General features: G+C 36.6%; 1 protein-coding gene across 1 annotated transcript in view; it reads right to left on the bottom strand.

The window, feature by feature from the left end:
• The window catches only part of LOC149843156 (Pentatricopeptide repeat (PPR) superfamily protein), a 51,801-nt gene that overhangs the window by 5,256 nt on the left and 19,422 nt on the right, over positions 1–27,123 (bottom strand). The window contains exons 8-11 of the mRNA XM_089999623.1: positions 9,863–10,016; positions 9,687–9,737; positions 9,431–9,540; positions 9,002–9,154 (exon numbers count right to left, since the gene is read on the bottom strand). Coding sequence (XP_089855749.1) covers positions 9,002–9,154; positions 9,431–9,540; positions 9,687–9,737; positions 9,863–10,016 — 468 coding nt within the window. The remainder of the gene's footprint in view (positions 1–9,001; positions 9,155–9,430; positions 9,541–9,686; positions 9,738–9,862; positions 10,017–27,123) is intronic.

The raw sequence follows: 27,123 nt of genomic DNA, 5'->3' as shown, positions 1-27,123 counted from the left end.
AGAAACTTTTTGCTGCTTTTTACATCTCCATGAAATGAGGGATTCACCTAAAAAAATGCAAAAACCAGTAGTTGAGATTCGATCATTGAGATTTCCCCCCGAATTTGCATCAGTATAAGCAGTTAATTCAAGAGATAAAGAAGAGGATAAGAAAAGTCCTTTGGAGATGGAGTTCTTGATATATCGCACAATTCGTTTCACGGCCGCCATGTGAACTATAGTAAGAGCATGCTGAAATTGACTTGCAGCATGAACCGCATGAGCAATATTCAGACGGGTGATGGATAATTAAGTAAGGGATCCAATCAATTGTCGATAGGGGGTAGGATCCTCAAGAAGAACGCCATCCTCAAGTCTCAACTTTGTATTTATAACTTCAAGAGTTTCAACTTTCTTTTCATCTAAAACTCCTGATTTTGTACAAATGTCTGCTGCTAATTTCATTTGAGATGGAATGTATCCTCGAGGAGAATACACAACTTTAATACCTAAAAAATATCTCAAAACCCCCAAATCAGACATATCAAAAGTTTTCTTTAACATAGACTTAACATCATTTACTCCCCTTTTGTTATTTTCAGTGATGATCATATCATCAACATACAAAAGTAGAATAACAATTGAGTCACCTGTTTTCTTAACAAAAAGAGCAGTGTCAGTATAACAAGAAATAAAACCCAAATTGATTAATACATTACTAAACTTGTCATACCAAGCTTTGGGAGCTTGCTTAAGGCCATATAATGCCTTTTTTAATTTCAAAATTTTACCATTTAAATTCATGCCAGGAGGTGGTTCCATATAAACTTCTTCACCCAGATCTCCATTTAAAAAGGCATTCTTGACGTCAAGTTGAAAAATGGATCATTTTTTAATAGAGGCTATTACAATAAGGGCTCGAACACTAGTCATTCGAGCAACAGGGGCAAAAGTCTCATCATAATCCACCTCATATTCTTGGGCATATCCTTTGGCTACTAATCGAGCCTTAAATCTTTCTAAAGAACCGTCACTTTTAGTTTTTACTTTGAAAACCCATCTACATCAAATGGGTTTCTTGCCATTAGGGGGATCAGTGATTTCCCAAGTGCATTAAGTTCAAGTTCCATGGGCATATTGTTTGACATCATTATAATGGGATGGTTCATGAAAAGAACGAAGAGCTAACAAACAAACTCAAAAATTTGGAGAGAAAGAATCATAAGATACAAATCTATTAGGTATTTTAGAAATACGATTTGATCTCCTTTGAGAGGATTCTTCTAACAATTTGTTTTGAGAGAATCTTTCAAGGGCACAAGGAAGATTATTTTCATTTCTTCTAGCATAAACTTGTGTATGGATTATTATATTTTCATTTAGGTTTTCATGTGGATCATGGTGTTCATCATTTTGAGGTTCAATATGATCCTCAATGGCAGCTACAGGGGGTTCAATAGTTTCAACATGATTGTCTATGCATTTCTTGAGGTAACAACAACAACTACACCTTCATCCCAAAACAATTGGGGTCGGCGATATGAACCAACAAAGAAAATCATTCTGGGTGTTCCACATGAATCCTTCTCCTCCAATCATTTCTATCCAATGCCATGTCCTCGGTGAGGTTCAAAGCATTCATATCCTTTCCTATCATTTCCATCCAAGTCTTCCTAGGCCTACCCCGACCTCTTTTAACTAATATATTTTTCCATTTCTCCATCCTTCTAACTGGAGCATCATTAGGCCTTCGCCGAATATGTCCAAACCACCGTAAACAATTCTCTCTCATCTTATTTTCAATGGGTGCAACGCCTACCTTCTTACGTATCTCCTCATTCCGAATCTTATCTTTTATTGTATTTCCACACATCCATCTAAGCATACACATCTCAGCTACACTCATTTTTTGAATATGATGTCTCTTGGCAGCCCAACATTCCGTACCATATAGTAAAGCAGGCCTAATAGTCGTCCTATAAAACTTTTCCTTCAACCGCAATGGCATTCTACGATCGCACAACACTCCAGTTGCACGTTTCTATTTTATCCACCCAACCTTTATCCTATGATTTACATCTCCATCAATTTCTCCATACTTTTGAATGATAGATCGCAAATATTTGAAACAATCATCCACCGATATTTCTTGCTCACCAAGCTTCACTGCACTCCCATCACTACTTCATTGCTTACTAAACCGACATTCCATATATTTTGTCTTACTCTTACTCAACTTAAAACCTCTTGCTTCCAATGTCTGTCTCCATAATTCTAACTTAGCATTAACCTCAGCTCTAGACTCATCAATCAAAACAATATCATCAGCAAACAACATACACCATGGCACATTTTCTTGAATTGATCTCGTAAGCTCATCCATCACTATAGCAAATAGGAAAGGGCTTAAAGCAGATCATTGATGTAACCCAACCATATATTTCTTGAGGTAACAAGTCAAACAAAAAAGAATAATCAATATTTTCATTTAGGTTATGCGAAAAGCCATTTTCTTCCTCTAGAAAAGGGACGTCTTTTGAGATATAAAGTTTGTTATTTAATAGGTCAAAACAGTGGTATCCTTTTTGTTTTTTGCCATATCCTAAGAAAATACATTCAATTGCCCTTGAAGAGAGTTTATTATTTTTGTGAGTTAGAACAAAACACTTGCATCCAAAAACTCTTAGTCTTTTATAGTCGGGAGACATATTGTAAAGTTTTTCGAACGGAGAAAGATTTTTCAAAGAAGACGAGGGTGTTCTATTAATTAAATATGTTAAAGTAAGAACAACTTCGGCCCAAAAGGATTTTGGAATATTTTTGGAAACTAATAGAGTTCTTGTTATCTCTATTATGTGTATATGCTTTCTTTCCACAAGACCATTTTGTTACGGAGTGTTTGAACAAGAACGTTGATGAAAAATTCTATTTTGTTTTAAATAGCTTTGAAAATCATTAAACATGTATTCACCTCTCGAGACAGATCTAAGAATGAACAGGTTTCCTAAAAATTGATTTTTAACCATTGCATGAAATTCTTTAAAAAAAGAGAAAACCTCATATTTACGGTTTAGGAAGTAAATCCATGTAAATCGAGTAAAATCGTCAACAAAGACAACGTAATAAGAGAAACCTCCTTTAGATACAACAGGATAGGGACCCCATACATCGGAATGAACAAGTTCGAACGGCCGTGTGGGAACATAATTTCTTTGAGAAAATGGAATAGCTTTAGATTTCTCAAAAATGCAATCTTTACAAGTTATGTGTTTGTCTTTACAAGTATTATCCCAAAAAGGGAAAAGAGGCATCTTTAAAAAGTTCGGATGACCAAGTCTCTTATGCCAAACTTCAATACTTTAGACATTTACAAAATTACAAAATGACTTGGATGGAAGGGTAAAAAAATCTATAAAATAAAGATTGCCCCTCCTATGGCCTTGCCCAATCAGCTTCCCTGACTGGAAATCCTGCACGGTGCAATCTTTAGGTGAGAAAGAGACTTGGCAACCATGACCGATAATTTGAGAGACCGAAAAAAGATTTAAGTTAACTTTTGGAACAACTCTTACTTTAGGAACAAAAAAGTTTTGAGAGGATTTCAAGTCAAGTGTTCCAATACTTTCAATTTTTAAAGATGTCCCATCGGCCATTAAAACATACGAAGATATAGGGTCGGAAAAAACATTCGAAAGAGAATTTTTATGAGATGCCATATGAAAGGAAGCACCGGAGTCAAGTATCCACATACCTGGAGGTGATGATAAATAGGCTATGGCGGCTCCAGAAGTGGATGTTAAAGAAGTCTTGAGAAGATGTTGGAGGACTTCGGAAATTTGGCAAAGAGTTTCTTTGATATCTCCTCCATTGATATTTTCTTCTTCCTTCTTTAGAGTGTTTTCTCCAACCACGGCCACATTTCCTTTAAGCTTTGGACAAACTGGCTTAATATGCCCCGGTTCATTACAATAGTGATAAATCACTCCCTTTCTATACCCATTATTTTTTGAAAAATGGGGTGGTCTATATGCTTTTACATTGTTTCCCGGCCTAGTAACGGCCAAAATTTCATCATTCTTAAGGCTTATGCCAAGACGAGTTTCCTCTTGGCATACTTCGGCAAGAGCATCTTCAATAGGTAAGGCTTTATTTCTATGAAGAGGAGATGTCCTGACTTGTTCAAACTCGGGTCTAAGCCCATGAAGAAATTGAAAGAAATGCTTCTTTTTTAATTTGTTCTCTTCTAAGGTCAATATCTTCCAGAGCCACCCACTTGGGCTCAAGAAGAGCGAGTTCATCCCAAAGAGGGGTTAAAGCACTAAAATAGTCACAGACACTCATGTCCGCTTGTCTAGTAGATTTAATCTTTTCTTGACAAAAAAATTGTCTAGCTAGATCTTTTTGGGTATACATACCCTTAAGGAAGAACCATGCTTCATTGGCTCTCCTAAACTTAGCAATGTTGGCACAATTTTTAATATCAACATTGTTCATGAACCATGCCAAAAGTTACTTTCCCAATCTTCTACCTTGGATTGGTGCTCATCAATGGCTTTGATGTGATCATCTTCATCTAGAGCCCTCTCAACACCTCCTTCAACTTTGGTGAGCTTTAAGGTGGGTTCAAGAGTGGTGCCCATCACAAAACCCCACAACTTTTTACCTCTTAGATGATTTTTCATAGCCGATGCCCACATAAGATAGTTTGCACCATTGAGTTTGAAGGAGAGCTCAACTATTGATTCATGCTCCATTGATGACGGAAAATATAGAATATGAAGAGCACTAAAGATCTTTCAAGAATATTGAAAATCCAATAGCTCTGATACCATGTAATGAAAATAGAGGAAGCACCAATAAACCAAAGAACTCCTTAAAAGAGTCAAGCAAAGAGCCAAGAACACAAGCACGTAAAGTGCACAAATAACCCGCTAAGGGGTAAAATGCCTAGAAGGCAAAATATATTGAAGAGAGAGAAAGTGGGCTGAAAACCCTTACATTTACAAGAGGGAAATCCCTCTATTTATAGGAGAGGAAAAGGGAATTGAGAGGGACCACAAGGGGGGCTCCCTTCTAGTCATTGGGAGCCCCAACGGTCATAAATGTGACTATTGGGGCCCCAACGACTAGATGGGTGGGGCTCCTTGGTGGTCCTATTACATAAAGAAAATAAAAAGAAAAAACAAAAACAAAAAAGGATAAAAAGAAAGAAAAAAAGAAAAACCTAAAAAAGGAAAAGTACATGGCAGTTTACCAAAATACCCCTATCGGGTATTTGGATGTACAGAAAAAAGAAAAAAGAAAAAAAGATATATGTATATATATACATATATGTATATATATATACACATTTTAACATATTTTTCTAAAGCACTTAGAGGATTTATTTGCTCACGCCGGGTATACACTTGTATTGGTTTATCAATAATATTATCATTACTTGATAGTGATTCGATAATTTCCACATTAGAATACCCATCATTATCACCATTATCACTTAAAGAATTATCATTCGAAGAAACATCACAAGAGGTTAATTATTTTTGTGGTAAGAGATCAAATAAGAAGTTATAGTCTACTTTCTCTTTTTCCTTAGTTTTCTCAAGTCCATTTTCATTTTCTAAAAAAATCACATCCTTAGAGACATAGAGTATGTTATTCTTGAAGTCAAAACATCTAAAACCTTTTTTGGTTTTCTCCATAACCCATGAAGACGCATTCAATGGCTTTTGGAGATAATTTATCTCTTTTATGCAAGAGGACATAACACTTGCAACCAAAAATTCTTAAACGTTTATAATTGGGGGTTCTTTCAAATAGTTTTTCATATAGAGAAACATTTTGTAGGGACGTTGAGGGCATACTATTTATGCAAGTTGATGTTAGAACAGCCTCAGCCCAAAAACTCTTTGAAACATCTTTAGAGATAAGTAGGGTTCTAGCGGTCTCCATAATATGTCTATGTTTTCTTTCGGCTAGCCCATTTTGTTAATGAGTTCTTGGACAAGATTTTGATGACAAATACTATTTTGTTTTAAATAATTTTAAAATTCATTGGATAGGTATTCACCACCCGAGTTGGATCTAAGGATGAAAATATTGCTTTGAAATTGATTTTTAATAATCATATAGAATTCTTTAAAGTAAGAAAATACATCGGATTTGACATTAAGAAAGTAAATTCATAAATATCTAGTGAAATCATCAATAAATGTAACATAATATGAATAAACTCTTTTTGATATGACCGGGAAAGACCCGCCATACATCAGAATGTACTAATTCAAAAGGTCTTTTTGAGACAAATGTTCTATTAGGAAAAGGGATAGCTTTCATTTTTCCAAACTACAATCCTTGCAAATTAAATCTTTTTTTATTACAAAAATTTTTTCCAAAAGGAAAAATATACATATTTAAATAGCTTGGATGTCAAAGTCTCTTATGCCAAGTTCCAATATCTTTATCTTGGACATGGTTACAAAAGCTTTTGAATGGAGATTTAAAGAATTCATGAAGTAGAGATATCCTTTCCTATGGCCTTGCCCAATCCACTTCCCAGACCGAAGATACTACACGAAGCAACCCTTAGATGAGGAGATTTCACATCTATAATCGGATACTTGAGAAACCGAAAAATATTTAAATTTAGTTTTAGAACTCTAATTTTTGGAACACAAAATTTTTGAGAAGAATCTAAGGTTCCAATACTTTTAATTTGCAAGGATGTTCCATCGAAGGTGGAAACATAGGAGGTCTTTAAATTAGTACATATATTGGATAGTCCATTTTCATGTGAAATATGAAAATAAGCTCCTGAATCAACGATCTAAAAGCACATACTTGGAGGAAAGGATGATGTTATCGCGGCCCCCAAAGTTAATGGAGATTTAAGTAGTTATTGGAGTGCCTCCAATAGTTGAGTAAGCGAAAAAGTATCTCATTTTTTAATAGATTTCTCTCTCTTTGGTATAGTCTCTTCAATGGAAGCTACTTTGTTTTTAGAGGTATCATTGAGTTTGGGACAATTAGGCCTTATGTGTCCCGATTCATGGCAATGGTGATAAATAGCTTTCCTATACCCACCATTATAGTTATTTTGCCTCCCAAAGTGTGGAGGCTTGAAAGTTTTTATATGGTTGTCGGGTTTAGAAATGGTCAAAACTTCATCTCCCCCTTTAACCATACCAAGACGAGTTTCTTCTTGGCATACTTTGGCAACCACATCTTCCAAAAAAAGAGGTTTAGATCTTATGGAAGAGAGAATATCTAACTTGCTCAAATTCGGGCCTAAGCCCATGTAAAAATTGAAAAAAAATGTTCTTTTTTCATTTGTTCTCTTCTTAGCTCCACGTCTTCACTAGCAACCCACTTGGGTTCAAGAAGAGATAATTCATCCTATAGTGGACCAAGGGCGTTAAAATAATCACGAACACTCATCTCACCTTGTTTGATGGTTTGTATCTTTTCTTGCAAGAAAATTTGTCATGCAAGGTCTTTTTGGGTATACATACCCTTCAAAAAAACCAAACCTCATTGGCTTTACGAAATTTGACAATGTTGGCACATATCTTGAGCTCAACATTGTTCATAAACCATGCAAAAATCTTGGCATGGTTATTTTTTCAATCCCTACCTTAGTTTGATGGTCTTGAATGGCTTTCATACGTGCAACACCTTCTAAGACTTTCTTTTGATCTCCTATTTTGGTGAGCTTGAGTTGCATTTCAATCAATGGAATAGTATTCCATATTTTTTATTGATCTTTTACTCTATTTTTTTATATTCTCCACGGACGCATATGTATATCTAACAAATATCAAGTTTGACCCCAGAGCTCTGGAATGATGCCCATCACATATCCCCAAAGCTTTTTTCCTTTGAGATTGTTTTTCATAGCGAATGCCCACACTATGTAATTTATGCCATTTAGCTTGACGAAGAGATCGATTTTTTGTTCATGCTCCATTTTTTTAAGAGAGGAAAAGAGTGAAGAATAGAAAGAGGAAATAGTGTGCAAGAGCACGTTTGAAGAAGTTTTTCCTCACTTTGAATCACCGCAAACACACGATCACTTTGCAAGAAGTTTTCCTCAATCACTTGATGGTACTTATACCATGTAAATGAAATAGTGGAAGATACAAAGATAATGCCACTAAGGGCTTAAAAGATCACAATCACAAGAGTGCACAAGCACTAACCAATGCCACTAAGGGCTTACAAGATCTAAATCACAATATCCACAAGCACAAGTCCAAGTATGACAACACAATAGCCAACAAAGGGCAATAAAGAATATATCTTTATTGAGTGTATGCTTGAGCTAGAAAGCATAAAGGAATAGGGGGGAACACACCCCTATATATACAAAATAAATGAGAGAAGAGAAGGGGCCATTGGGAGTTCCCAATAGAGTCGTTTGGAGCTCCCAACAGTCATATTTCTGACCGTTGGGAGCCCAACGACTCTGGTCATTTTGACCATAGGGCCCCTAATGGCTCCACTAAATTAGAAATAAAATAAAACAGAAAAAACAAACTGTTTAATTAACAGTTTTATTACAACTGAAATGGCTAAAATGTCCCTACAGGCATTTACCTATATAACTATATATATATATATGAATATATTTATGTATATATTGGTATATACATACATGTATACATATATTTTAACACTTTCCCCCAAAATGGTGGAAGAGCGGGGAGGAAGTTTCCCCGTGTTTGATGGGGGATTGTGGTCCCCACTGGAAAAGGGGGGGCTCAAACACACCCTAAAAATAGTCAAAGGCACACAGAAACAGAGCAGGTAAAAGGAGTTCGGAGCATTATCAAGAACATGGAAAAGGAGAAGAATTGCAAAACAAACTACAATTGACCTTTCTGTCTGATAATCATGATTCCATGCTGGAAAGAACATGTACATATTTAAGAGAGAATACAAATCAAAGTGACTGTTCTTGACATGGAAGAAATGTTGAAAAAACTGACGCTAAATTCATATCCATGCCAAAAAAAATTCATACCTCTACTTTCAAACCTTTCTTCTTTCGACAAAGAGTTTTTAGAGCAACACTACATTTTATTCCACAGTCATTAAACCGGTCTATGATTGCTGAAGCAGAATGTACAAGAAGATCAGGTTCAGCTTCTTGAAAATCTTGCAAACTAATCCCACACTGCCACCGAAGTACACAATGTGAGAACATCATTGAATGTAGAGGACCTAAACATGGAATAATCTGTCTAAGCTTGGTGCAGTTGTTTCAGTATAACAATCTAACAAAGGTGGCATGATTGGATATCACATGATAACACCAACTGAAGTTTGAGATACAACATTCCGTTGCACCTCCTTGCCGTGGCACTTTGAATAAACAGGAAAACAAACTCAATCAAAGAAAATTTTTAGACCTCATTCATATTCCTTGCATCTAATGTGAAAAAGTACTTGCCTGATTGCCATAGACACTAAAAAGCTGAATGTTGATAATCTCCAACTTGTAAAGTGTTGAGCTCAACCTAGAGCCACTGTCTCTCATATTCAACCTCAAGAAGTCACTATCTATGTGAAAATTTCAAACAAGGAGATCAGAAAATTTTCTTGCAAAGGCAATTTCTTTAGGAAAAGAAGAAACCAATTAACTAATGGCAATTCAAGATGTTACTGTCATAGTAAATTGCAGAATCATATGATATTAAGAAATTTACCAATTAAATCATAAGTTGAAGTCACTTGCTCCACTTCTTTATCTGATTCATCTGCATACAACAATTACGTTGTCAGGAATTGATTCTACATGTTTAATTTTTAACAAGCCATACTTGATAGTTGATACCCAGCAATTTGGTTACCTTGACTGCATTAGCAAGAAAACATAAATTACCTTTCCAATCCGATGAGTGCCCATCACTTTCTTCACTGTAAAAATATTTCCTTAAATAATATTCTTCATCTAACAGGGCAGGTCTTAAAAGTCCGACAATGGAAATCCCATTCAAGGGATGGTCCATCCTCTCCCTATACTTGCTATGGATTGCCTGCAAAATGGATAACAGCCTTCATTATCATAGAGATCACATGGTTAACCCTACTAAACAGAAGAGAATCAATGCAGCATCATATAACATGCGACTCCTGGTTTTTAGTTAATAAAAAAAAAACTTCTATAAAACTTGAAATTGAAAAGCTAAAAACTTTGGCATAATGTAAGATACATCCCTCATCTTGCAAAACATAGGAGTTTTTTCTCAGGCATTCTGGTACCAAAAATTGGAGCTACAAGCCTACGACTCTCAGTGCCATTGGGTCATTGACACCATTTGGGTGGTATATATGACCACATTAACCAGAATATTGGAGAATGAAGAATGAACATAGATAGTGAAATTTCACTCCTGGAGAGTGAAAACTATCATATTCCCCTTAAAAGTGGAGGACCAACAGGCCAAAAGGTGCGATTGATAAGATCCCTCACTGCAGTAAAAGTTGGTTTGCATGTTCAGAATATGGTATTCATTGTTGCTAATAAGGCACCTCATATCACAGTTCACTTGGGAATTTTCTGAAGCACTGCCAGGGTTTGAATATGCATAGAACTGAAAAAATATATTATATCAACAAGGAAAAGAATCTTTGCTAGATGGACTCTTAAGATTATTGCTCATGCAGTACAGATTCTAGAGATCCTTCTCAAGAAACACAGAATTGACACACTGGTAAGCATACTCAGATCGTGTGAGGATAATAAAAGAAAAAATTGGCAGGAAAAACTAACAGAATGACAATGCCCAATGGATGCAAATGCCTCAAAGGAAAAATATAATATCCTCATATATGCTTTTTGCTACTTTCACCTGAGAAAATAAGAGATAGGCACAAGATTAGAAAAGAGAGAGCAGAGGGCAATCACATGGCAGAAAGTGTAACGTCCCAATTTTTGAAACCGGAAATTAAAAAAAAAAAATCTTTGATGTAATAATGCAACGGACTCGTTCCAACCGTACCAAGTGGCCCGTCTGAGCGCAAGCGTGTCTTAGCCTACTACTACCAGATCTAGTACGGAACCTATAAGAAAACAAGTGAGAGATAGGTTTGCTTCACGCCTCACCTGCACAGGAAACAAAGAGAAAGAGAGAAGCACAAAACTGGGGCGGCAGGACTCGCATGACCTCCAAGCCCTAATTCTTATATAAACATAAGCAAGAATACAATGGGATGATATTACAACATTGCCATTAATGAAACATCATTCTGCGTGTTCTATTTAACGTGTGTATGGATTTGGATCCAGATCCATACGCATACTATATTTTAACACCCTTCCTCAAGTTGTACGTGGTTTTGAAGCATGTACAACTTGCTCTTCAATAGCCAAAATTGGCATCCTGTTAACCCTTTGGTAAACAAGTCTGCCACTTGATCTGTTGTTCGAACACGACGTAGTTCTATCTCCTTCATCTCGACTTTCTGCCGTATAAAATGTTGATCAATCTCAGTATGCTTCGTTCTGCTATGTTGAACAGGATTACACGCAATGTTTATTGCGCTTTGATTATCATATAGAAGAAATGATCGAATAATTGCCTCCCCAAGGTCACTCAATAAGTGTCTAATCCATGTAGCTTCTGTCGTGCCTGCAGCCATCGACCTGTATTCAGCCTCTGTACTTGATTGTGCCACTGCCTTTTGTTTTCTGCTGCTCAAGGACACTAAATTGTGTCCAATATATACACAATATCCAGAGACAGACCGTCTCTCATCTGGATCTCCTGCCCAATCTGCGTCTGTATAAGTGATGAGTTCATGCCCTTTATGTAGGTTATTGTTCTTGCGATAAACAAGTTTGTCTCCTATAGTTCCTTTTAAATAGCGTAGAATGCGCTTCACAACTTCCATATGACCTTCTGTTGGAGCATGCATAAACTGAGATACCTGATTGACAGCATAAACTATATCAGGTCTGGTAAAGGTCAAATATTGCAGCATCCCCACGAGGATTCTATACGTTGTAGGGTTGACACAAAGATGGCCATTTTCAGAGCTCAACCTTTGATGTAATACACTGGGAGTGCTGACTGGTTTGCAATTTGTCATCCCGACTCTTTCCAGAAGATCAAGAGTGTATTTTTGTTGCATGAGTGTCAATGTGTCCTGTTGTCTGTCAACTTCCACACCAAGGAAGTACCTCAACTCCCCTAAATCTTTCATCTTGAAAGTTTTCATTAAAAATCGCTTCATGTCTTGCACATGGTTATCTGAACTCTCAGTGATCACAATGTCATCAACATATATAAGAAGAATTATAACAATGTCTGTCTTTTGATAAATAAAGAGCGAGTGATCCAGAGAGCATCTTCTAAAACCATAGCCTTGGATTGCATAGAGAAACTTTCAAACCAAGAACGAGACGCCTGTTTCAACCCATACAGAGATTTCCTTAGTTTGCACACCTAGGCAGTAGGATCCTTCTCGGCATATCCAGGTGGTTGCTCCATATATATTTCCTCCTTTAAAGTTCCATGCAAGAATGCGTTTTTAACATCCATCTGGCTAAGCCTCCATCCTCGATCGACTGCTAGGGATATGATGACACGAATTGTACCCATTTTGACTACCGGACTAAAAGTCTCATTGTAATCTTCACCATATTGTTGTATGAACCCTCGAGCAACAAGTCGCGCCTTATATTTGTCAATACTACCTTCGGGTTTATACTTTGTTTTATAAACTCATTTTGAGCCAAAAACATTCTTTCCTTCCGGTCGAGGTACTATTTCCCAAGTCTGGCACTCATGAAGTGCTTTCATTTCTTCATTCATAGCTTTAGTCCAATGACGGGATTTAAGGGCTTGATTAAAACAAGTGGGTTCCTCCTGTTTTGTGAGTTGAAACATAAACAACTGGAAGTCAAGGGAAAATGTCTCATAATTCACCCATCGTTGAATAGGATGCCTAATGCGTGACAACCTTTGAGCCGGATCATTGACAATGCCTTCCACATTCCTCGACCCTGTATTTTTGTCCCTCCTAGTATATATTTGTCCAGAAAAGCGTTCTACTGGAGGTGGCTCAACTGGAGATGGTTCAACATGCATCTGTGAGTCATCCAACTCTCTACTTAAGCCGAAGGAAGGACAATTCGCCTGACATGATTCTCCTGTATTAGCAACAAGATATGCGCTCATCCATGGATCATATACCTCTAATTCTCAAGATGGCAACTCATCGGAGTCATTGATCTGAAAATTTTGTTCATCGAAAACAACATTCCTGGAGATCCTAATACGTTTTGTAGTAGGGTCATAACATCGATAGCCTTTGTATTCATCCGCATACCCAACAAATCTGCACTTGGTGGGCTTATCCTGAAACTTATTTCGCAGTGATGACACAGCTCATCATAAGAGGGATGTTGCCCAAATAAAGCATAATAGGGAGATTTTCGATCCAGAAGTGCCATAGAAAGGCGATTTATGACATGAACAGATGTGTGAAAAACTTCTGTCTAGAGACTAACAGACACATTGCTATCATGTAACATGCTCATCGCACTCTCGACAATATGCCTGTGTTTCCTCTCCACAACCCCATTTTGTTGAGGGGTATGAGGGCAAGAAACCTGTCGACTTATTCCTTTATCCCGAAGAAAGGCAATAAACTCGTTCGATGAATATTCTCCTCCACCATCACATTATAGATGCACAATATCACAGGAAAACTTGGTTTTGACCATCGAATGAAATTCCCGAAATATTTGGAAAACTTCATGCTTATGTTTCAAGAAATATATCCAAGTATAACGGGAATAAGAATCAACAAAGATAACATAGTAACGACTGTCAGAAAGAGAAGGAATAGGTGCAGGTCCCCAAACATCGGAACAAATAATCTCAAATGGCCTTGAAGCTCTTTTATTAATGATATGAAATGGAAGAACATGACTTTTGCAGAATTCACATGAGGAACATTTATTACTTTCTAAAAATGAACATAAACTAGACTCTGGAAGAAGACCATCAGATACAAGATTTTCAACAAAGCCCCGACTACAATGTCCCAAGCGACTGTGCCAAATGTCTGGCTTATTACAATGATATGATGAATTAAAAACTTTCAATGAAGGGAAAAACAAAGGCTCTGAAGGCGAAGACACTGAAGAATGCTTGGACGACTTCAACTGGAGAACTGGGACTGAAGACGAAGACACTGAGGGATGTGAAAGTATCTCCAACAAGATACTAATATCAAGACCTTAATATTCTTGATATTGAACCCACCACGAAAGCACAATAAGAACACTTTAGAACACTTGTGCACAAAAAGCACAACCCACAAATAACTCACAAATGCACAAAGGCATAAAATAATGGAATCAATTTATTGAGAACTTGGGCTTTGACTCAAAGCCATGGAGAAATACAAAGGGGAGAACCCCTATTTATAACACCACTAAAGGGGGCCTTGGAGGGGCTCCACCCATAGTCGTTGGAGCCCCTCCAATGGTCACAAATGTGACCGTTGGAGAGGGCCCAACGACTATGTTGGTGGGCCCCCCAAGGTACCTTTTAGGTACACATCCAAAAAGAAATAAAAAGAACAAAAAGAAAAATAAAAATAAAAGAAAAATAATTACAGTCACATCCGAAAAGTGAATGTGCGCAAAAATAGGGAAAAGACTAAACTACCCTTATGACAAAATAAATAGAAATATATATTTTATATATATATTTGAGTAGATACATATACATATATATTAATATATTTATATGTATTACCATATATATATAAAATATATATATTACATTATATGATTAATGTACATAATTTAACACCCCCCCTCAAACTTAGGGCAGGATGACCGAGAGTTTGCTAAGAAGGAAGTTGAAGCGCAGAGCACACAAGGCTTTAGTGAAGAAGTCTGCCAACTGATACTCGGACGTGACATATGGAAGGTCAATGATTCCTTGAAGATACGCCTCCCGAACATAGTGACAGTCCATCTCGATATGTTTAGTCCGCTCATGAAAAGTGTGATTTTTAGCAATATAAATCACACTTTTGTTGTCACAGCAAAGCTTGGTAGGCCCTTCAATTTTGATTCCCATATCTTCCAGCAACTGATGAATCCAAACAATTTCCATGGTAGTAGTTGCCATGGCATGATATTCAGCTTCAGTTGATGATAGAGATACCTTTTGCTGCTTCTTGCATCTCCATGAGATCAATGAGTCTCCTAAGAAAACACAAAAACCAGTGGTGGAGTGACGGTTATTTGGGTCACCTCCCCAATCAGAGTCAGTATAAGCAATTAATTTTAACTCAGAACAGGAAGACAAAAAAACTCCCTTATTAATAGTGTGCTTTAGGTATCTCACGACTTGCAAGATAGCACCCATGTGAACAGAAGTTGGTGCATGCTGAAATTGACTTGCCGTATGCACCGCATGTGAGATATCTGGTCTGGTGATACTTAGATACATCAACGAGCCTACTAGTTGCCTGTAGGGAGTAGGATCGGAGAGAGGAACACCATCATCAATCTTCATTTTTGCTCCTACTATAGCAGGAGTTTCACAAACTTTATCATCTGTAATACCTGACCTGTCAATAATCTCAGATGCAAGCTTAGTTTGAGACAAAAAATACCCTCTATGAGAGTATGCAACCTCAATACCCAGAAAATAAGTTAAGAAACCCAAATCAGACATTTCAAACTTATCCTTTAATATGGACTTTATGCTTTTAATCCCTTTAGAATCACTCCCAGTAATAAGCATGTCATCCACATATAGCAACAGAATAACAATCCCTGCATTAGACTTTCTAACAAACAAAGCAGTATCAGTAAAGCATGATGAAAAACCATTATCTAACATCACAGAGTTAAACCTATCATACCAAGCTTTGGGAGCTTGTTTTAAACCATACAGTGCTTTCCGAAGACGAAGCACTTTCCCTTTAGGATACTCCATTCCAGGAGGAGCATCCATATATACTTCTTCGTTTAGATCTCCGTTTAAAAACGCATTCTTAACATCCATCTGATAGATGTTCCATTTGTTTATTGAAGCAACAGTTATAAGACATCGGACGGGGACCATCCGAGCAACGGGGGCAAAAGTCTCCTCATAATCAATCCCATATTTTTGACCATACCCTTTTGCAACTAAGCGGGCCTTATATCTCTCAAGAGACCCATCACACTTAGTTTTGACTTTAAACACCCATCTACACCCTATTGCTTTCTTATCTTTAGGAAGGTCTTGAAACTCCCAGGTTTTTGCTTTCTTTAGGGCTTCAAGTTCATTGTTCATAGCAACTATCCATTCTGGGTATTTACGTGCTTCCTCAAAATCCCTAGGTTCTATGTACGAGTGAATGGCGCTTAGACATGCTCTATATTTTGGTGAAAAAGACTCATATGAGATGAACCTAGAAGGGGGTTTTCTTGATCTTTCGGTCCTACGAAGATTTCCTTCACTTGAAGGGGTAGACCCACTATCATATCTTTCGAGGGCACTTCTAAAAGTACTCCTATCTCTATGAGAGTAGGTTATAGGATCTCTATGTGGTTCTTCATTAATGGGTTGATCAGTATGAGTTTCAACATTTAGATTTGTTTCATCATCGCTAGTATCATCATCTTCAGTTAATAAATCAAACAGAAAAGAATAATCTATATTCTCATCATTAGTTTCAAGTTTTTCGAAACCACTAACATTTTCCAAGAAGCTTACATTTCTGGAAACATAAAGTTTATCACTCTTAACATCATAACAGCGAAAACCTTTATGAGTTTCAGAGTAACCAAGAAAGGCACAAGGAATGGCCTTAGGGGAGAGTTTGTCATTTTTATCAGTAAGGACAAAACATTTACATCCAAAAACCCTTAACCTGCTATAATCAGGTTCTTTTTCGTATAATTTTTCAAACGGGGAAATCTTATTCAAGTTTTTAGATGGAAGTCTATTTATGAGATAGACAGAGGTAAGAGCGGCCTCCGCCCAGAGTTTTTTCGGTATATTTTGAGAAATGAGCAAAGTTCGTGTGGTTTCAATAATATGCCTATGTTTCCGTTCAGCCAACCCATTTTGTTGAGGGGTTTTGGGACAAGATTTTTGATGAAGAATTCCATAGTTTTCAAGATAACTTTTAAACTCATTGGAAAGGTATTCGCCACCCGAATCGGTTCTAAAAATTTTCAAATTTCCATTGAATTGATTTAAAACCATCATATGAAATGTTTTGAAAGTTGAAAAAACTTCATATTTATGTTTAAGAAAATATATCCAACTAAACCTAGTGAAATCATCAACAAAGATAACATAGTACGAAAAACCTCCCTTGGATATCACCGGAGCTGGACCCCATACATCGGAGTGAACGATTTCAAAAGGTTTTGTTGTAAACATGGATCTTTGAGGAAAAGGAAGACTTCTCATTTTTCCAAGAATACATTCATTACAAACAAAATTTTCATTACAAAGATGCTTAACAAAAGGCAAATAAGAGATTTTAACAATGTTGGGATGACCAAATCTCTTATGCCATACATGAATATCTTTGTTTTGAGCAACATTACAAAATTGATTCTTGGGAATTTTAAGAAAATCAACATAGTAGAGGTCTCCTCTCCTAGAGCCTTCCCCAATCAATTTCCCGGACTGGCGATCCTGTATCCAACATTTATTAGAAGAGAACTTTATATCGCAACCATAGTCCGAGAGTTGAGAAACGGAAAGTAAATTTAAGTTTAGTTTTGGAATAAGACGAATTTTTGGGATAAAAAAATCTTGTTTTTCAAAATTACCCATTCCTTTAATTTCAAGAGGGGTTCCATCCGCGGTTGAGACAAAAGATGGAAGGCGATTTTCAGAATAATTAGAGAGAAAACAATGACTTGGAGTCATATGAAACGAAGCACCAGAATCAAGTAGCCAAGATGTCTTACCAAGAGAGGAAGAAGATGACATGGCGGCTCCAGAAGTGCCTCCTTTGAGAAGAGGTTGAAGAGCATCCATAATTTGATGAAGCGAAAGAGGTTCATTCGATGTTGAAGGCCGTTCCTCCGATTGGGATGCTAAAGCCGCGGCGAGGAATTTCTTCCATTTAGGACAATTGGGTTTGATATGTCCCGGTTCTTTACAAAAATGGCAAGTTAATTTGCTATAATCTCTCTTGCCATATCGATCATTTTGCCCTTGATTTTTGAAATGGGGTGGTTTGTAGGTCTTCAAATTATTACCGGGTCTTGACATGGCATTGACTACTTCATAGTCATTTTGAGAAGGTGTAGCAAGAATGCTTGGGTTATTTTTACTAATCCCTATACGTGTTTCCTCACCACTTAGCTTGGTGATGACATCTTCAATAGATGGGGAGGTAAAAGCCGATAGAAGGGAGGACCGAATTTGCTCAAATTCGGGTCTAAGACCATTTAAGAAGTTGAAGAAATGATCTTCCTCAAGTTGTTTGTGCCTTAACTCAATAGCTTCTCCACTCCATTTTGGTTCGAGCATGGCAAGCTCGTCCCAAATAGATGATAATTCGGCAAAATATTCCCGAATAGATAAATCATTTTGTTGAAGAGTCAAGGCTTTCTTTTGGAGGTAGTATTTGTGAGACAAGTCTCTTGAGGTATACATTTTTTCAAGGTATAACCAAGCTTCGGAGGCCCTTTTAAATTTGATGATGTTGGCATTGATTTTGGTTTCAACGGACGAAAAAATCCAAGACAATATTTTGAAGTTCTTCATTTCCCACTCATCATGCCTTTTGGAATATTCTTCTAAGGCCTTTTGTCTATCTTCTCCTTCAAGAATTTTGATTTCCCCTTTCTCTATAATAGAAAGCTTGGGTTCGGGTTCCGATATGGATCCTTGAACATAACCCCAAAGACCTTTCCCTTTGATGTGGGCTTCCATGTTGCCGGCCCAAACATGGTAGTTTGAACCACTAAGTTTAAAACCAAGAGAGAAGTGGGAGTCTTTTTCACCCATTATGGAGAAGAGAAGATGAAAAATAAAGCGTACCTTAACGAATTTTCAACCTTTTCTTGACAAAAGTTGCTTCTAAAATATTGCCCGGAGCAAGTGCTTTACTCAAAAACTTCACTAGCTTGAGGACACGATTTTCGAGGTGCTTCACAAGAGGCGAGATACACGATCTTCTTTCTTCCAACGAGGCTTTGATACCATGTGAAAGTATCTCCAACAAGATACTAATATCAAGACCTTAATATTCTTGATATTGAACCCACCACGAAAGCACAATAAGAACACTTTAGAACACTTGTGCACAAAAAGCACAACCCACAAATAACTCACAAATGCACAAAGGCATAAAATAATGGAATCAATTTATTGAGAACTTGGGCTTTGACTCAAAGCCACGGAGAAATACAAAGGGGAGAACCCCTATTTATAACACCACTAAAGGGGGCCTTAGAGGGGCTCCACCCATAGTCGTTGGAGCCCCTCCAACGGTCACAAATGTGACTGTTGGAGAGGGCCCAACGACTATGTTGGTGGGCCCCCAAGGTACCTTTTAGGTACACATCCAAAAAGAAATAAAAAGAACAAAAAGAAAAATAAAAATAAAAGAAAAATAATTACAGTCACATCCGAAAAGTGAATGTGCGCAAAAATAGGGAAAAGACTAAACTACCCTTATGACAAAATAAATAGAAATATATATTTTATATATATATTTGAGTAGATACATATACATATATATTAATATATGTATATGTATTACCATATATATATAAAATATATATATTACATTATATGATTAATGTACATAATTTAACAAGGGAATCTCCTTGAAGACGTACATGTTTCCTTGACGCTCCCCCTTAGCGAACGTCTCCTTCGTTCGTAGATCCTTAACATAAACAAAAGAGGGAGTAAATTCGACAGAAAAATTCATATCATCAATAAGTTTAGCTAAAAAAACAATGTTCTTTTTAATATTAGGGGCAAGGAGGACATCAGACAAATGAAGTGAGGACTTTGACATAGGGATATGTGCACTGACAGTATGACTAATGGAGTGATAAGTTCCATCTCCCGTAACTATACTACCTTTTTCAAAATAAGGCAATAAGTGAGATAACTTACCTGCATTACCCGTGACATGAGTGGCAGCACCAGAATCAACGTACCACTCGCCTTACTCATTTTGCTTGATCATCATATGTGACAATGCTGATAACAAAAGTTGTTGCACATCTGTAGATGACGCTTTCATGTCCACAGTAGAAGTTTTATTTTCAATTTTGTTTATTTTTCCTTTATTCTGCAGGTTAAACCAACAATCGGCTTTCACATGTCTTCTTTTGTTACATAAGAAACAAGTGAGCACTCTCCTCTGATTCCCTACATTAGAGACACCCGAAATATTAGGTGTAGGTAAGATACCACGCCCTCCCTGTCCAAAGCGGCCTCGGCCTCTGCCCCTTTGATGCCCTGCATTCCCTCGTCCAAAACCTACAGAAGTCTCCATAGACAAAACTGAATGAGAATGAGCTGATTCATTTCCTTCTGCCCTTTGTTTCATAATCATCTCATGCTGGAGAAGTTTCGCTTGAAGATCGTCAAAATTGGGCAAGTGAGGAAGACATGTCAAAGCTATGGTAAACATGTCAAAATCAGAGCCCAACCCATTAAGGAGTTGTTGTACTTTGTCTTTATCTGAAATAGCACTCCCAATAACAACCAATTGGTCAGTAATACGCTTTAAGCGGCCTATGTATTCCATAACTGTCATGGAGCCTTTCTTTAAACTTTGAAACTCATTCTTTAAATACATAACTCGGGCTTCTGATATCTGAGAGTATGTTTGAGAGAGCTTACTCCATAAATCTGTTGCAGTGCAATCATATGAAAGAGTAGCCAACACTTCTTGAGAGAGTGTTGACATAATATACGCAACCAAAGATTGATCCCGTTTTCTCCAAGTGGTATACTCCGGATTCTTAATAGATTTGGTAAATGCATCACCCCTTTCATCCTTGGTTTCCTGCAAAATAAGTTATGGTGGTACAGGAATGGAACCATCCAGATGTTCATCGAGATCCTGACTCCGTATAAACGGAAGTATTTGTCTCTTCCATGTTAAGAAATTAGAATGAGTAAGTTTTTCTGTAACAAGCTGATTTAAGAAACTTGCAGAAGGACTGGATGACGAGTATGAATCCATATCAATGGCAACAATGAATAGGCGAACAAAAAAGGATTGAAGAAAGCAAACTGAGTTGAGATCACTTAATCAATCAGCAGGGCTGCAATAAGAATATGTACTTGTGCAACCAATACCATGAAAGAGAATTCCTCTTTTTTTTTTTAGAACGAGAATGTAATCTGTTACAATCTGCCTATAGACGTTGCACAGAAAACTCTGATTTCACTGCTTTTTGAAAAAGATGGAAAACATCAAAACAAATTCGAGAAAATCTGATACGATGGTGAATGCTAGACTATGGCAATGAAAAATAAACAAAATAGTATGAATCAAGGAGTATTCACAGCACAGACTTAGGAAAATATTAACGCACGTTAAATAGAACACAGTAAGTGCAGTTGGGGATAAAGGAAGTGATATCAAAGAAGGAGATACAGTCAGATGATGATGTTGAAGATTTCAGAAGAAGTCGATGCCGATGTTGAAGAAGAAGAAGGACAGAGGAAGTCGATGCCGATGTTGAAGAAGAAGGAGATGCAGCCGATGTTGAAGAAGATATTGACAGACGATGTTGACATACAATGGTGAAGAAGAAGAGATGCCGATGTTGAAGAAGATATTGACAGACGATGTTGAAGAAAGAAGGAAGAGACGCAGCCGAAGAACAGGATGAAGGAGTCTTCACGGCTGCCTTTTCAGATCTCGTTGAATGTGTGGCTGGTAGGGTTACACAGCCGTGGCTCTGATACCATATAAGAAAACAAGTGAGAGATAGGTTTGCTTCATGCCTCACCTGCACAGGAAACAAAGAGAAAAAGAGAAGCACAAAACTGGGGCGGCAGGACTCGCACGACCTCCAAGCCCTAATTCTTATATAAACATAAGCAAGAATACAATGGGATGATATTACAACATTGCCATTAATGAAACATCATTCTGCGTGTTCTATTTAACGTGCGTATAGATCTGGATCCAGATCCATACACATACTATATTTTAACAGAACCGCCGTAAAAAAATCCAATTAAACCATTACATATAAGAAATTATTAAATCCAGTATTTCATCGTTGGTCTTGCCTTAACCGAATTTAGCTCTAAGAAGTCAGCTTGTGCATGCACCAGCGTTTAATAACTCCGTAGAACCAAGTTCGAAATTAAAGCATTCAAATGACAAAATCCTTAAATTATTACTTTTCAATAAATACAACGGAAACTCTTTTAAAATACGGTTCAAGCCTTGGGCGGGTTACAGACACAACACACGTATGAAACTAGAATAATTAAATCAAACCATGCATTTAATAAATCAAATACTAGTCTCAAACTTTATCAAAGTTGACAGGACTTAAGTAAATAAATATCAAAATATTAAGTCCCCTCGAAGCCATAAAGAACGGTGACCCTCTTGGCATCATCTCGAGCCCACGGTCATCACCCATCAACCTATTTATTACCTGAAATATTAAAAATAGAAGCATAAGTTCATAGCCTCAGTAGATAATCACCAAACACGTGAACACAAATATTCTAATCATATAAATAGGCATTGACACATTTTAAAAAATCATCAAAGTTATGTGACATCACAATATCAGAATTAAGCATAAATTACAATTACATAACTAATCATGTTTGCATTCATATTACCAGATAAACATGCTAGAATATATCATGCCAATGAAATAATAATTTTATACACAAACTAAAATAATACAATGATTTCATTCTGATTTCTTATGTGTCACTTTTTCTCATGCCCGAAGGTACACTCTCAAGTTCCTAACTTCGATTCATCCAAACCAATGAGGGGTATATTATGCCATGTATTTTATTAACCTCATTGAACTGAAAGAATCTGCAACCTCACCTCGAGGTCCCACTGAAACGGTTCGTAACCGACAGAACTCCCAGTGGTCCAGCGCGGAATCGATTCCTACTCTGCAGAGATTTTAAACCTACCACCTACGACTAGTCCGGGCCCCCTACGACTGGAGACAGGGGACCAAGAGATGCCACCGCTCTCCAAAACAAAAACAACGGTCCCCTGATCATGTGTACCACCACTTTCTCCAAAGTGGGCCCTAGTCCAAAGGACCTGTTTCGAATAGGTCATGGGTATTATCTAATTGTTACGATAATAAATTAAATCACATGTGCACACCGCATACACACCCGGGTTCACCAGCCCAATCTCCCACTGAAGATTCCATAAGCAAGTTTGTTTTTTATCCATCCACATCTCACAGTTTACACTGTGAGTCCGGCCTCCATGAGGCAATTATGTGATTATGTGCATGGATATATTTTTTGTCTCTAGTGCACCACAAGCACCCATAGGTTTCACCGAACACTTGCTCACATTGAGCCCCACACACATGCCCATATCAAACATCATTATCACCATGTCATATGATCACATGAATAAATAAAAGCTACAACTAGAGGCAATTCATGATCATGCTTAAACAAGCAACATGTGTAGCAATTCACTTTACATTGACCATGCCTTATAATATTTAATGTTCATCAACATGCATGTCATATGAATGATTATAAAACAAGGGTAACATGGAATACATTCAACTTGCATACATATCAGCTCAAATTTCAAGATAACATCCATAACCATGCTGCATAATATAAAATACATTCAAGATATCATACAAGGCCTCATGTGTAAATTCAGATCCCTGTTAACCCATTTTTGGAAAACCCACCAAAAATTTCAGAGACCAAATTACACCTTTCCAATTTTACTGGTAATGCCCTTATGTGTTGCGGAAACAGTTCAAGAAACAGATTTTAAAAATTCGTTGTACAAAAATCACAAAAATTCCTAGATTAAACCATGTTAAGGAAAAATATAAACCAGATCCTGTCATCTGCAAAAATTTATCCTGGTTTGAAAATTCTTTACAAAACTCTTTTTACAAGATCTTCTTATACTTATTACCTTTCTCCCAAATTTTTTTCAATTTATTTTGATCAGTTTTTATTAGGTATTTAAAACCAACAAAATCGTGGGTCGGAACAGTCCTGCAGACAGGGCAAAAAACTAGTGCTCTATTGCAAAGGACATTTCATTCTCACTACTGTTCCAAACAAAGCGATGCAAGAGTCTAAATTCAAGCCCTGGATGTGTAGAACACTCCAGTATTTTTATTTTAATTTATTGACTTCGTTTTCAATGAGTTATTGGTTTTTTTCTGAAACAGGTCGAGATAAAAAACGAGAGCAGAAAACTAAGATCCAAAATCATGCAAAATCCATCAAGAAATAACAAGATTAAAGGTAAAGATCCATACAATCATGACTTTTTGATGCTCTAATCATGTTTATATCATCATACAATAATTATTTGCTCGGATCCATGTTAATATTACTAAAACAAATAACATACATCATCTGAGAATCGTAAAACCATCAAGAAATAGCTCGAATAATGTTTCATCTATGCAAGAATCATAATAAACCCTAATCAATGAAAGCATGGATTCTTTATACATTAACATGAAGTTTAATCATGCTAAACATGAAATAATCCATCATATTGTTATTGGTTTTATATAAACTTTCTTTATCAAAAACAACAAAACCCTAAAAACATTTTTGCCAAAACCTTCATTAAAACGATCTTTCGCATACAAGAACATGGATTCAAGCATATAACAAATTTTTATATCATATAAAACCTATATTTCATCAATATAAACTAAGATTAACATATTAATCATATTAGAACAATAAGATCTAACAAAAATATTAAAGAACCTATCCCCAAATCATTTTTTTTTCTTTACAAGCCCGTAAATCATCCCGTTTAAAAAACCGTTTTTCTTTTTCTATTCTTTAATAACATAAATCTATCAAAACATATTCTCTAGATTGAAAATCAACCTTAGAGAGGTGTTTCAAGGTCTGATCCATTATTGGTTCAGATCTGAAAATCGTCCCACGCATATTTCATGCGTTTGAAAAAAATCGGTGTCTACGCGATTGATGTATATACCTTAATCGAGTTTTCAACTGTAGATCGGCCTTCGCTCTCCTTATTAGCACCTTAGAAGAGCTTCAATAACTGCTGGAAAAAGTCCAAGAAAGAAGAAAGAAGAAGATGGAAGAGAAAGAGAAATTAGAGAACTCTAATGAGAATAGGAGAGGGAGAGAGAACTAACATTGTTAATCCTTCTTATAAGGGCCTCTATTTATAAATAGGCTTAGACAAGAGTCTCATCTCTAATATAAGAAGTTAATATCTATTAATTTTATTTATTAATAAAAGAAGTAAATAAATTATGGGTCTTAATTCATTAGATTTCAAAATTACTTAAGCTATAAAAGAAAAGCGAGAATTTCTTACTCCGGCTTAGGCTCTAGTGATATGTTAGCCTACAGACCCAAAGACTTATCGGAATCCGACGTTTAAATAGTTGATTTGATAGCCCTTGAAATATAGATCATCGTGGTAGTGTTATATTTAATCATACGCATATAGATTGACAATAAAATTTAGTCGATGTCGAAAAACGGTAATTTTTGACTTATAATTAGGCATGAACTTCGGTCGATGATAAAACACTCAAATCAACACCAATTTGGGCACGTAGATAGTCGATTTTGATGCCCTCGCAATGAGAAACATCAGGGTCAACTCCGATTTAATAGGTGATCCACTGATCGGCCAAAATTTCTGTCAAAACGATAATGATGTTATTCAGAGCATTCGACGCTATGGGTTCAATCCAATAAGATTATATCCAAATCTAAATCCATAATCTAAAACATTTACTTTCATGTTTAGTCCACATTTTAACTTTTTCAATTATTTTTGAAATAATCTTCATAATTTGAGACAAAAGTTCATAATTAATCGAAATCAAGAATTCACAATTATAGTCATAAATACACCAATAATTCATCATTTATTCACTTTAATTATCAAGAAAAAATCTCGGGTTTTACAGTAAGAGTCCCAATCAATTTCTTTTGCAATATCATATTATGTTTTGTTGAGGAGGCAATTTGACCTCTCAAATATTTTACTATTTTACCCGTAATACATTGATTAAATCACAAATACATAGTATATAAGAAGATTTTAGCCAATCACACAAAAAATAAAATATTACAAGCATGCCACGGGACGTCCTGCATCTCTATATGTTGCAACCAGCATCATACCAAGCATTGTCTATGTCTGTTGAGAGGTCATCGTTGAAATTCCACTAGAGGGGGGGTGAATAGTGAAATACGATGCAAGTTGATATAATAAAAAATAAAGCAATAAGGCACAACACAATAAACACAGGATTTATACTGGTTCGGTCAAAACCCTGACCTACATCCAGTCCCCAAGCAAACCACTTGAGCTTTCCACTATAACATCCGAGTCACCGGATAAATAGTACAACACCCTCTTCCTCAGAGGTCTTCTTCTCTCAACAGAGAAGGGGCACACCCTCTTCCACAGAGGTCTTCTTCTCTCAACAGAGAAGGACAACACCCTCTTACACAGAGGTCTTCTTCTCTCAACAGAGAAGGGCAACACCCTCTTTCTCAGAGGTCTACTTCTTTCAACAAAGAAGGAATACAGTGAATAACAGAAAGTTACAATACTTCCTGTAGAACCTTCAGGATGATATGAATGCACGAATGAAGGATTCTAAGAATGTTTTGTTTGTCACTCAGAAGATACTCTTTGTCAAAGAGTTATTTTTGACTTTTTCTCTTTCTTTTCTCTTTCTTTTTCTAGGCTCTCTTTCAAATATCGAATAGGTATTTTTCTCGTTGTAAGCTCACTTGTCTATTCCATTCCCTTGTTTGAATAGTTCATTTGAGTGTGTTTATATAGCTTTAAAAAACTAGTCGTTGTCTTTTTGAAATCATAGCCTTTTTTGAGATGTGAAATGTCATGTCATTTCAAAAACCAAATTCGTGGATGTTTGAAAAAGTCTTCTTT

This window comes from Nuphar pumila, chromosome 3 (genome assembly GCF_984573655.1).
Source record: "Nuphar pumila chromosome 3, dmNupPumi1.hap1.1, whole genome shotgun sequence".
In the NCBI taxonomy this organism is placed as follows: domain Eukaryota; kingdom Viridiplantae; phylum Streptophyta; class Magnoliopsida; order Nymphaeales; family Nymphaeaceae; genus Nuphar; species Nuphar pumila.
The sequence above is the reverse complement of the archived record's forward strand: the minus strand, read 5'-3'. Positions and strand labels throughout refer to the sequence as shown.